This window comes from Pezoporus flaviventris, unplaced genomic scaffold (assembly GCF_033815535.1).
Source record: "Pezoporus flaviventris isolate CSIRO_AGI_PZ_B2104156 unplaced genomic scaffold, CSIRO_AGI_Pfla_v1 ptg000030l, whole genome shotgun sequence".
NCBI lineage: Eukaryota > Metazoa > Chordata > Aves > Psittaciformes > Psittacidae > Pezoporus > Pezoporus flaviventris.
The window spans coordinates 6,250,782-6,262,773 of NW_026892578.1; the positions used below are offsets into that span (position 1 = coordinate 6,250,782).

General features: G+C 41.4%; 1 protein-coding gene across 1 annotated transcript; it reads left to right on the top strand.

Moving 5' to 3' along the window:
* The first annotated feature begins 2,567 nt into the window (after positions 1-2,567).
* Positions 2,568-10,901, top strand: ASMT (acetylserotonin O-methyltransferase). Its single transcript, XM_061459815.1, has 8 exons — positions 2,568-3,722; positions 4,963-5,137; positions 6,330-6,459; positions 7,284-7,352; positions 7,859-7,977; positions 8,204-8,344; positions 9,582-9,704; positions 10,321-10,901. Exons 1-8 carry the CDS (start codon positions 3,651-3,653, stop codon positions 10,530-10,532), a joined length of 1,041 nt encoding a protein of 346 aa, XP_061315799.1. The 5' UTR covers positions 2,568-3,650; the 3' UTR covers positions 10,533-10,901.
* Positions 10,902-11,992: the final 1,091 nt, after the last annotated feature.

An 11,992-nucleotide genomic window follows, 5' to 3' on the forward strand; every position in this document is an offset into this window, starting at 1 on the left:
ATTTTACTAAATCTGCTTTGTTCATAGAGAATTTCTTGGTTTCAGGTGTTATACAAAAATGACATAATTATTTCTTGTACAGTATTTTTCTGTAGTGAGTCATTTAGGCAAAGAAAAATTAATCACCAAAATAGAACCATTAAGGCAAAGTGCAGCTTTAACCTGCACATCGTCTAAGCACTGCGATGATAAGTTTTAGAGAAACCTTAGTGCAAGATTGCTCAAAAAAGCTTGATGAGGTTTTTAGAGAAAGCAAGCCATTGCAATTTTGTCTTCATGAATGCATTTGTAGATTAAAAAGAGCTTAGACTTTAAGCCTCACTAACAATTTACTTGGGAACAGCAACACAGTGTGTGTGGCTTTGCATCAGTCTGATGTGGATTATCTACAACCCTCTTCACCTACATTGCATTACCAGTAGTAATCCCATTAGATGATTACCTCTATGTGTCCTCAACAGACGGATTTAGTCATAATTGAAAGGTACTTCAGGTGGGTTTAATTAACCCTGTGGCCATTTTATTAACAAAGCCTCTTGTACCCAGTAGCTTTGCATTAAGTGAAGTGAATTTATGGCCCCTTAGGACATTCTAATCTACAGTTGTGAACATAAATGCCTGTTATTTAGTCAAAGCTACAAGAATCAAGGGTTGACCATTTTTGTACTTGTGAATCTTTAATGCAGCTGTGCTAAATGTCACTGTAATATCTGATAGCTGATCTATGGCCAAGTCATTTGAGGAAAGTGGTCTGTAAGCTGGTGAGCAGCAGCTCGCTTTGCCAAGAGTTGTTTTGTTTAGCTCAATGGAAGAGAAATGTATTACTTCATTGTGGTGAGCATTTACCTCCAGTGTGCATAATGGACTGGATCTGAGTAGTCATTACCATCCCAGGAATGGGAAATCTTTATGCTTAGGCAAAATTGCACCAGTTTTTTCCTCAGTACTAGGTAGGCAGGATATCAGGGGAAGATGTCCATTATGAATATAACTGTGTTCTTGAAACCTGTTGTTCAGGCCTTTCCTTCAGAGAACCATGTCTTGTTATATGCAAGCTGCACAGCCTCAGTCACTCTGGCAAGAGAGGAGTATTGTGATCTCCAGCCTCTACAGTACAATTTAAACAATATTAGTGTCTAACCTATACTGAACAGTGAAGTCTGGTGCACTAGCAGGACTGTAGCACTATATTTACAGGTGCTGTTGGCCAGGCTGAGGAGGTCTAAGTGTTCCTACAGTCTGGCGTTTGCCCTAACATTTGTGTGTTTGGACCTGGTAACACAGGAGAGCCTGTGGTGTTAGAGCCTGGGGAACCCTTACAGTTTCCAGAGGTGGAAAAGGCTGATAAATTTTGGGAACCTCTTAGCTGACTTTAACAACTAACTCTTAAAGTAAGTTGTTATTTCACTACTGGCTAAAATAAATGCAGGACTGCATTTCTGGCTAAAATGTAAGGATCTGAATGGAAAATACAGTTTCACAGAAGGATTATGCAGTGAAATCTTTCAGTTGATAAAGCTTCACTGCATACACAAAATGGTCAGAAAGAACAAGTGGAAAACATTAGACTGGCCTGTTTCTTCTAAAATGGGGCAGCTTTGAAAGAGAAGCACAGAAGTAACCTGCAGCAGCAGTGTATGAATACAACCCTCCTTCCTAGGAAAGGAAGGGAACACTAAAATGTTGTGTTGGGACAAAACTGTAAAGTGCAGTCTTTAAACATACACCAAGCTAATGTACACAAAATGCTGAGCTGCATGTTGATCACTGTATTGCCCATTAACTTAATCACTGAAGCATGGAGAAAGCTTCCACTGAAAAAAATGCTAGTTTGTAACATTCTGCAACCCATGTTATTACCTAAGTCATGTCTCATTTAATGTTGTTGCTGAAGGGTTGCTAAATGTGTGATATAAAAACCATGAGTCTTTACTTGATGGAGAGCATCTTTTCTCACCCAAGAGTTGCAGTTTCAGCCCAAAAAGGCAAAATGGCAGGCATTTACAAGCCAAAGGAGTGGACAGTGAGGCAGAGAGGTTTCAGGAAAGTAATCCAGAGTTTAAATTTTAAGATGAAAACCCATGAGGTATATTCTGCTTGAAGTTGAAATCCATGTCGCATCTGGCACTTGTCAGTCATGTTATAGTTTGTTCCCAAGGACATTCTGCATGACCCTGCTTAGTTTTTCAGAGAAGGGGAAGAAGAATGTGGCAACCAGCTGAAAAATGCAGAACATTTTGTCATCCCTCAGCACGCTGCTCTGGCAAAACATGGCAAAGCACAAATAGGACACCCCTACTGTGGTGCTGCTATCAGCAAGCATTACTTTGTAAGCCGTTATGTGAGAGACTGGCAAAATATGGAAAAACAAGAGCAGATTTCCTTGTAGACTTCACCTCAGTGATCATCATAGAATAGTTAGGGTTGGAAAAGACCTGAAGATCATCTAGTTCCGCCCCCCCTGCCACGGGCAGGTATGCCTCACACTAGACCAGGTTGCTCAAGGCTGAGTCCAGCTGGCCTTTAACACTGCCAGGGATGGAACATTCACTGCAGCAAAGCACAACAAACTCTTGAAGTTTCTTTTCAGACTGGCTGCTTCTCTACTTGGGGATAGGTGTACCGTACCGCCAGCTCTAAGTACACCTGGACCTGTGCCCATCACAGCAAGTTTCAGTTCCCTTCTGGTTACACCCTTGTGTTTCCTTTATCCATTCTGTGGGCACAGCTTGCAGGGAAGCCCACCCAGGTTTTCCACGCATGGGTGGAAATTATTCCAGGGGCAGACTCTGGTGGGATGCTTTCTTCTCCTTCAGCTCCTTGTGTTGATTCTGATCTCAATCATTTCCTCTTGCCTGCTACGTAGTAGTTATGCCAGTCGTTTTCCTTGAGCAGGTAAGGTCAGAGGCCCTGAGTACATGACCTGGTGCCAGAGGCAGAAAAAGTCTCTCTTTCAGTATGGTGAAGGTAAGTGCTGTGCATATGCTTGGGTGAGGGGTGAGTGGAAATAGGGCTCTGGGAGATGCCAGGTTTGACCAGGAATATGCCATGACTTCTTTGAAAAGAGCTAATATTCCTTCACTCCTATACCCTTGGGAATGTTCACTTTTCACGTAAATAATTTTGTTGCCAAATTTTTGTATTTCTTCTGGGGTGATGCCATTCAGCTGACTGACGTGTGTAAGGATTTCTATTCTTGGGAAGTCTTCCAGCATCAAAAAAGCCACCCTGATAGAGTAGAGCTGCTTCTGAACAAGCCCTGGTTAAGTCTCTGCTTTGGTTGATGAGCTCCTGGTGCACTGCACTGAATTCAGGTTCCTGATGCTGTTCTGCAGTGATTTCTGATTTGCTTGTCACAAGACTTCATATGCTTCTAATGTTACCAGCATGTTAACTGACTGCTGAACTGACAACATAAGCTTTAATCCACACTGATTCTTTAGCCTTGTATTTGATGATGGAAGAGCTAAAGAAACAGATGGACCTGGTAGAAAGACTCACTGAAGCCCAATAACTTAGCTATCTGTTTTGTAACCAATGTGTTTCTTGGAAGTGAGAAGATTAAGTGGATCAACTTGTGTGCTGTCTGCCTAGTAGAAAGAAGCTTATTTAAGAGGGAGAGAGAATCTGTGCTTCAGTCCAGAAAGAAGATGGGTTCTACAGAAGACCTTGACTATCCTCAACACATCTTGCAGTACAGCAGTGGATTTTTAGTCTCAAAGGTAAGAAATAGTCTTGGATAGATGTCTAGCAGTATGCAGACAGAAATATTCAAGGTTCTCACTTTAGGGGCTGAATGTAAGTCTTTGGAATGAAAACTGGCTCATATGAAGGCATCCTCTCTACTCCTCTTAGCAGGAAGGAAATTTGGAAAGAAAAAAGATTTGAAAGTGATCTGACCCCTCAGGAGAGACTTAACATTTATTGAGACCTCTCTGACCTCTGGGGGCTTGGATGAGCTGACCTTCTCTGAATGAGGCTTTAAAAAAACACAGGGTTTTATAGCTGAGGGCTTGCTGTCTGATTGCCTCAGATATAGAAGGTTCCTTTGGTGGTGGGATTTTTTTCCCACTTTTCATTTCCAGAGTTTGAGAAACAGAGAGCTGACATGAACTGCCTTTTTCCTTCTTTATTAGCCATGCAAAGAACAAGATTTTTCAACTACCTTCTCAAAGAATTTCCGTCCTTCTCCCATGGTTTTCTGTATGGAGGCATCATATTATGCAGGCAACTGATCTTGAGAGCTTCTATGTGTTGCCTTTTTTCACATGAAAGATAGACTCTAGTATAATGACTGTTTTTCCAAACAGCATTTGATTAAGGCACAAAGGTAGTACTAATAGTTCCACCTCCCTTATTGTTTACTGACATTTGCCTTTCTGTGGGTGAGCATATGGACATATAATTATAATATCCACTGCAGTGGAGATTTTTTCCTCATAACTATTTAGTTACATTTCCTATTGTCCCTTGCTACACCTCTTGCCAACATGGTAAGGTAAAGAATACTCTTCAGGTTGTGCAAATACTGCTGCATCCTATAGCTCCTGAAAGACAGAGCTGACAGTAAAGAGAGGAAAAATGAATCATGAAAAAACCTCTTGTGCTCTTGGGGCAAAAAGCAAGAAAGTCTTGAGAGTATGTGCTCTGAAACTAAGGAAGAGCCAGGAACATTCACACCCAAACCAGGTCTCTCAATGTGAACCTTTGTGAGCCAAAATCACTGGCTGGCTTTTCCAGAAAAGGAAAAGAAATGGGAAAAAAAGGTGCACTGCAAGCACTTGATGGCATTATCAGTGTTCAGAGAAACTTCAGTTTAACCATTTGTCTTGTTTATATGAAATATGCTTTTTACATGAAAAAATATTATTATGTGTATATTTTCTCCAACAAAGCTTTAGAAATGCAGTAGGCTTTTGTGCTTTCACCTGACACGTCACTCCTACCTTTCCTTTCCCCCAGGTTATGTTCACTGCTTGTGAGCTGGGGGTGTTTGATCTTTTGCTGGAGTCAGGGGAGCCTCTGTCCATGGATGCCATTGCTGCACGCTTGGGTACCAGCACCACAGGGATGGAAAGACTGCTGGATGCCTGTGTGGGGTTGAAGCTCTTGGCAGTAGAGCTGACACAAGAAGGAGGTAATAAAAGCAGAAGAAGGGGAAGAAACTATAAGAGTTAAATCTCTGATGGTTTGGCAAGTGAGGCAAGGTGGGGGGAGGTGATATCTAATCTTAGTACAGTTGGCGGAAGGAGAAGAGGATCACTTGCGAATGTCATATCCTTTTCAACTGAAAGAGAAGAAGCAAATGCCAGCATTATTAAATAAAGGTGTAAAGTAGAGCCTAGGTGAAGCGCTTTATATCCCTAAATGTCTTTGTGGAAGAGCCTCAGGGACCTCGGAGAAGATATTTAGGGTCTCTGCAGAGGTGGTCTCAAGAAAACTCTGAGGTGTGGGCATGATTTTGAACCTTAAAACAAAATGCCAGGGTAGATGGACAATGGCATGATTTAAAAACATGTTTTATTTGTCTTTGTGGTTTTACCAGCATGTGAAGTATTTAGTTAGGTTGCTGATCTGAACTGAGAGGTGATATTAAGTTTGTCCTTGCAGCAGAAATGTTGAGTCCATGGGGTCAGGAGGGATTTCAGACCATCAGACCGCTGGTCAGGACTGGCCAGAGTCTTGCAAGTTGTATCCCCTGCTTTGACTTTTGTTGTCTGTCCCTGTTTTAGGGCTTACAGTAGTTGCTCAATGAGTTTAAGGAGAACAGGATCTATCTTTTACATTCCTTTTGTGTGACAGTCCCATGGGTGAGTGATGCCACTGCAGATGTATTGGAGGAAGCAGGGGGAGATTTCTGCGAGTTCTTTAGGCATTCAGTCTCTCTGTAGAAGGTCCTAACCTAGTGAACTGAGAAGGGAGTAAGTGTAGTTAGCATGCTGTTTTGGGGACTTGCCTCCTGCTTGCTGATCTTGTTGACTGGCAAAGATGCTTGTCTGCAAGGGCTTCTTGTTTAAGTAGGCTTCTGCCTTTGGTGTGCTCTATCAGTAAATAATGATACTCATAAAGAATTCCTCTTGCTGTTCTTGAAAGAACTGTTTGGTGCTAGAGTAAGTATAGGTAAGTATTGCTTACTCAAATTGAATGAGGAAACATACATTTCAGCAGCCCTCAGCCACTGCTCATTGTAGTGGAAAGATTGATTGTAGAAGCAATGTAGTTGTGTCTTTGGTCATGTGGACATCTCTTGGTGACAAATACCATGCTGTGCAGTAGGTTTGGCAAGGTGGTATATACATGTTAATAAACATATTTATTTCACCTATTAGCCCTCTACAGAAACACAGACATTTCCAACATCTACCTTACAAAATCAAGTCCCAAGTCTCAGTATCATATTATGATGTATTACTCCAATACAGTCTACTTGTGCTGGCACTACCTGGCTGATGCTGTGAGGTAAGGAGGAATGTTGTGTGCTGTCTGTTGCAGACTGCTTTGTGGCATCTGTGTGGCTGCTCTGAGTAGTGTGTTTCTGGGGAGGGGCACAATGAAGATGCTGGTTGGTTCCCAGAAATAAAAAACAGCAGATCATTTCAGCTTGTAATCCAGCCTATATGTATGCCGTTTTTTTTCTTGTTTTCCATTTGTGTGTGTTTTTGTTTACCTTTTCTTTCTGTTGGTAGAGGTGACCCAGGAATCAGATTTTATGTGTTTGACCTTGAGGAAAGCATTTGAACATTACGGTGTCTCTTAATACATCACATTAAATGATGGGTAATGATGGCTAAGGTTGTTTCTGCAAAGATGTAAAGGAGTAGTTTAATATGGGGCTGGAGTCTTCTTGTTCAAGTCTGTGCAACAGATGATTAAACATGGTGTGTATCATGGTGATGGTTGCACCAGTCTTGTGCCTTTATCTGAGACATGTTCCCATAAATCATAGAATGGTTTGGTTTGGAAGGGACCTTAAGGATCATCAGTTCCAACCCCCTGCCATGGGCAGGGACACCTTTCACTAGACCAGGTTGCTCAAAGCCTCATCCAGCCTGGCCTTGAATAAAAACAGTCACTTATGTGAAAGGCTGAGAAATACATCAGCTTATTTTTGGGTGGCAAATGAGGATGCCTTTACAGCCATTACAAACAGGCTAGCATATATTCTGTACAAAGTTAAGCACCTTTCACAGTGATGAACTAGCTGAAACTGAAGCCCCAAGGTGTATTTGGGATAAAAGAAGTAGAAATCCACACTCATATGCCTTTTTTGATTGCTATTTTAGAGAAGGAAGAAACCAGTATGAAAGAGCTTTTCACATTTCATCTAAAGACCCTTTTGGAGCAATGTACAGGTAATCAGGATATTTATAGAAATTATTATTATTATTGTAGATAAAATTAATGTTTTTAATTATGGCTCAGGACAATTAAATATGATTATGTGAAAATCCCACTCATCAGAACTCATCACACAGCATTTTCCTTTCTCAACAGTATCCATTACTGGGACATTGTCTAATATTTTGGGTAGAAGTGTATCATTTCTTATTCTGAAAAACATATCACAGGTCTCCTGCATAGAAAGAATAATATTTGAAGGGGGGAAATAAAATCCCTTGGAAGCCTGAGAATTAGCATCATAATATACTGTTGGACTTCACTAGTCTTAATTCCATATTTAAATGCATGAATACATAGCTGTACCCTTCTGCTAGGTAAGTTTATATGGCAAAAGAGTGTATTTTGTGTCAATAAAACCAGACATTAGTGTTTAACTAAGACTACTAATAACATTTCTACAATAGGAATCTCCAAGGATATGGTAAATTACCTGTGCCGCATCTGTTTGCGTTACTAGATCAGAAGAAGAAATGCTGAAATTCATGGCTGGCCAGAACTCGGTATGGAGTGTATGTGGCAGGGATGTACTTGTTGCATTTGATCTTTCCCCTTTCAAGAAGATCTGTGACCTGGGAGGTGAGTGTCATTAGATCTTCTTTAAAAGCCTCTAAACTGTCTTCTGATAGTGTCCTCTCCTGTTCCTCCTCTTCCCTTTGGGCAACATGTGGTGAGCAAATGTATTTTGCCAGCTTCCATGAGGCTGAATGCACTGAATGTGCTATTGTCTGCATCACTTCATGAGAAGTTGCTGAGCAAGTTGGTTTTGTGTCAGCACCGACCTTTTTTTGCTTTCTTCCCAAAGGAGGTGGAGGAGCTTTGGCCCGGGAGTATGTTTCTTTGTACCCAAATTCCACGGTCACAATTTATGACCTGCCAAAAGTCATACAAGTGGCCAAAGAGCAATTTGTTCCACCTGAGGAGCATCGTATCGCTTTCCAGGAAGGTAGGTGTGGACAGTGGTGTAGTGTTGTCACAGCTGTTGCTCCTGAGCCCCTTGTCTCTGCTCAGAGGTACCACACTGGGGGACCAGGTCTCCAGTTGCCCCTTATGTTAGCAGTCCCATATTGCAGCCTCCCTAGCCCAGATCTGCAGTTCATTCCTACCACAGGGCAGTCCCAGTTGTGCATCTGCAGCTACTTTCTATCAGAGACAACTCTGTTATTCAGCAACCTGGAGACTTTTTACTCCTGAACAGCACTATTTCATTTCTTCAGAATGAGAGTATTTTAACACAAAAATAAGAATAAAAAAAAGTCCTGCAGTTCTGAAAAACTATCATACCATGTTACAAATCTTCCTATCACTCCCTTTTCTCCTGCACAGACCTCCTGGCAGATGTGTGGGAGGCCAGGCCTGCTCTGAGCAAGGGGTTTTCCTTCTCTGGGAATGATTTATTACTTTAAAGTCCTAAGAGATGTCAGGCTTTGAATGTAAGTGAGCTAGTCTGCATTTTTCTTGCCCAGTTCATAGTCTTTGTCTTAGCAATGGTCTTTGCACCATCTATGATGAACATGAGTGTAGGGAGATCTAACTTTAAATGTTTACAAAAGTCTTCACAGTGTTGCAATGACAATATTGCTTGAAGCTCAGAGAGTGGAAAGAAGCCTTGAGGAAGGGAGGGAGTATATAAAAGCAAAGATGGAGGATCACAGGAAATGTTATGTGTGACGGTGGTACAAAGAAATGGGAGAAGAAATGTCAAAGTAAGGTGCAGAGAGAAAAATCTGAATGTAATACATGAGGTACTGAAGAAAAGGTGTGATGATGCAGGTAGTGCTAGGAGGTGATTTTTTTCTTAATGATTTATGATGTTTTTCTGTTGTTACTGAAGGTCTTTGAAAATCTGCTTAGAAAAGGGGATTTTTTTTCCTTTTTTCCATGATAGAAACTGAGAGAAACTGTCTCCTCTTCTGAAAGCTTTATGAATCTGAATTGCTGTCACTGGATAAAACTTAGTCTCAAATGCTTTCCTATGCATCAAAGGTTGAAGAAGAGCTGCTGCTTTTAAACATTTTAGACCTTCTTGAGACTGAATGAAAAAAATACGCAATGCCACAGGTGTGAGTGATGGACATGGGAAGTCCAGAGTTTCCAGAAATGGGCAGAACTGAAAATACTTGTTTAACTTAGCCCGCTGTGGTTTAGGGGTTTTGTGTAATACATGTATTCTTGCTTTACAGGAGACTTCTTTAACGATCCAATTCCAGAAGCTGAACTGTATATTTTATCCAAGATATTGCATGATTGGGATGATGACAAATGCAGGCAGCTGGTGGCAAAGGTCTACAAAGCTTGCAAGCCTGGTAGGTGTGAGCTCTTGAAAAGCAGAGAGACTCCGGGCTATCAGTAACAAGAAGCATGCCAGTCTCTATGCTCAATTTGGGTTTCAGTGCAGGGATTTCCTTAGTTTAGTCTTCTGCTTTCCTAAGCTGCCATGTGCAGCTGAGCCAAATAGAGTTTGGGCTTCTAGTTTTAGTCTCCTTCTCTACAGGGACTTCTCTTTCAAGGTATTTAGGTGTAAGGATTGGGGATTTGGGGTATTGTTTAAATAGGTGTAGATGGCAGTAAAAATCCCATTAAGCATCACATTGCACCTTCAGAGATTTAAAAACAGTGCCTACACAGCCAGGTTATCAGCAAAATCAGTAAGCTTCTGCGGATTTCAGCTGTGGGAATAGGAAATTTACATCTCAGCCATAACACCCCCTTCAGACTTGGTGCATGTGTACTTAAGTATCTGAGCAGAGGCATGCTCCAGTGCTTTTGTTTTCATTGTCTTCTGTGATGCTGAAATAAGACTGAATATAGAGGCTGCTTCTCCCTGAAACTAAAGGTTAGGATCTGACCTAGTAACTCAGCTGAAAAATACCTCATCTTCTCAGAGCTCGGTGTGTGTTCTATTTCTCTTTATTCAACTAGGCGGTAGAGTGCTGCTGGTTGAATCACTGCTGAACGAGGATAAAAGTGGGCCTTTAGAAACTCAACTGTATTCGATGAATATGTTGGTCCAGACAGAAGGAAAAGAGCGAACAGCAGCAGAGTACAGCAAGCTCCTCAAAGCAGCTGGCTTTGGAGAGATTCAAGTCAAGAGGACGGGAAAACTTTATGATGCTGTTTTAGGAAGGAAATAATAACACCTCTTTCATATATTTACAAGATAGAGTAAGTCAAGAAATGTGATATTCTCACAGGGGAGTCATCAACTCAGCTTTTATTTGAAGTAGCCAACTTTCTTGTATTTGCTCCTGGTGCATTGTCAGGAGAATCAGTAATGACAGATATTGAACATGAATGGATTACAAGTCTTGCAGCCTGACTAGGGCTTGCCTTTGGGTCTGAAAGGGGGAGAAAGAAGTCAACACCTGTACCACAAGAAATAACCCAGAAAGAAAACGTGCAGTGTGTTGGCTTTAGATCTTTTCATTCTTTCCAATTTCAACAGTGTATCTAACAAAAGCAATGCTGAATTTATAATCAAATAAAATTGATCCCTGTACTGAGCTCTGTTACCTGAATTTTTATTCCTGGGGAATTGATATAGTATTGATATGGAGAAAACTCCAGGAACAAACTTGCCAAGAAAGTTTTCAAGCTGACAAGCAGGTATTCTTTATCGCAGAGCCAGGAGACACGGGGGCTAGCTCCTCCTAATGTGTGTCTCCCCATTGCCACACAAGCCATCCTTTTATAGCCACTGGGCACACATACATATTCATGAGGCTACGTATGGATTACGTAATTTTCCAGAAAGCTCCCCGCATGCGCACAGAATTGTGGTGGTGGTCTCTGAGGGTCGTTTACTTCTTCCAACAATCTTCATCACTTCTGGCAGCCTTTGAAGCATGCGCAGTAGATACTCATACCAGTTTAATTGTTCGTTAGCACCAGAGACATAATAATCCTCCTGTCCTCCTGCTTATCAGTTAGTTTAACTGAAGCCCATCCTGGACACCTGCGGCTCCCAGTTGCTCTTTATCCCTGTGTCCTGTTCTTCCAGACTGTTTTTCTTAAACTATGTCACAACTATAACAACTATAACGATTTATCTTGTGAGAACTCTCAGTATGTTCTCTAGCTGTACTCTATTTTTTTTTTCTCTATGTATCGTGCACCTCAGTAATTTTCCATTGCTACTGTTACAAAGCCATCAAACTTAACATTACTGAAATCTAATTCTAAAGGTTTCTATATTCCATTTTGTGATTTTGTGCCCCCTTGTTTCAGTATAAACAGAGCAAGTGACATCTCCGTATGGTTAGTCTTTTCAGGAGAACTCCTGTCTGAGCCTTGGGCAGTTTGGTGTGAAAAGTGGTTTATTTCCTTTAGATTTTGGTATCAGTTATGAAGAATAATTTTGTAGCTTGACTGGCTGAAGCCCAGTGATGCTCTTTACAGCGCAGGCCCTGAGGTGACACCTAAGAGGGAGAATGATACAGCCAGATCATTGTTATACACAAGGGAGGGCCTTATTGCATGCCTCCTGCAATTTCTTTAAATCGTTTGATCAAGCACAACTGGCCATAATCCACCCAGTTTTCTGGGAAGCGGAATTACAGGTTACTGGAGTGAGAAACATTTGCAGAAAGGCACC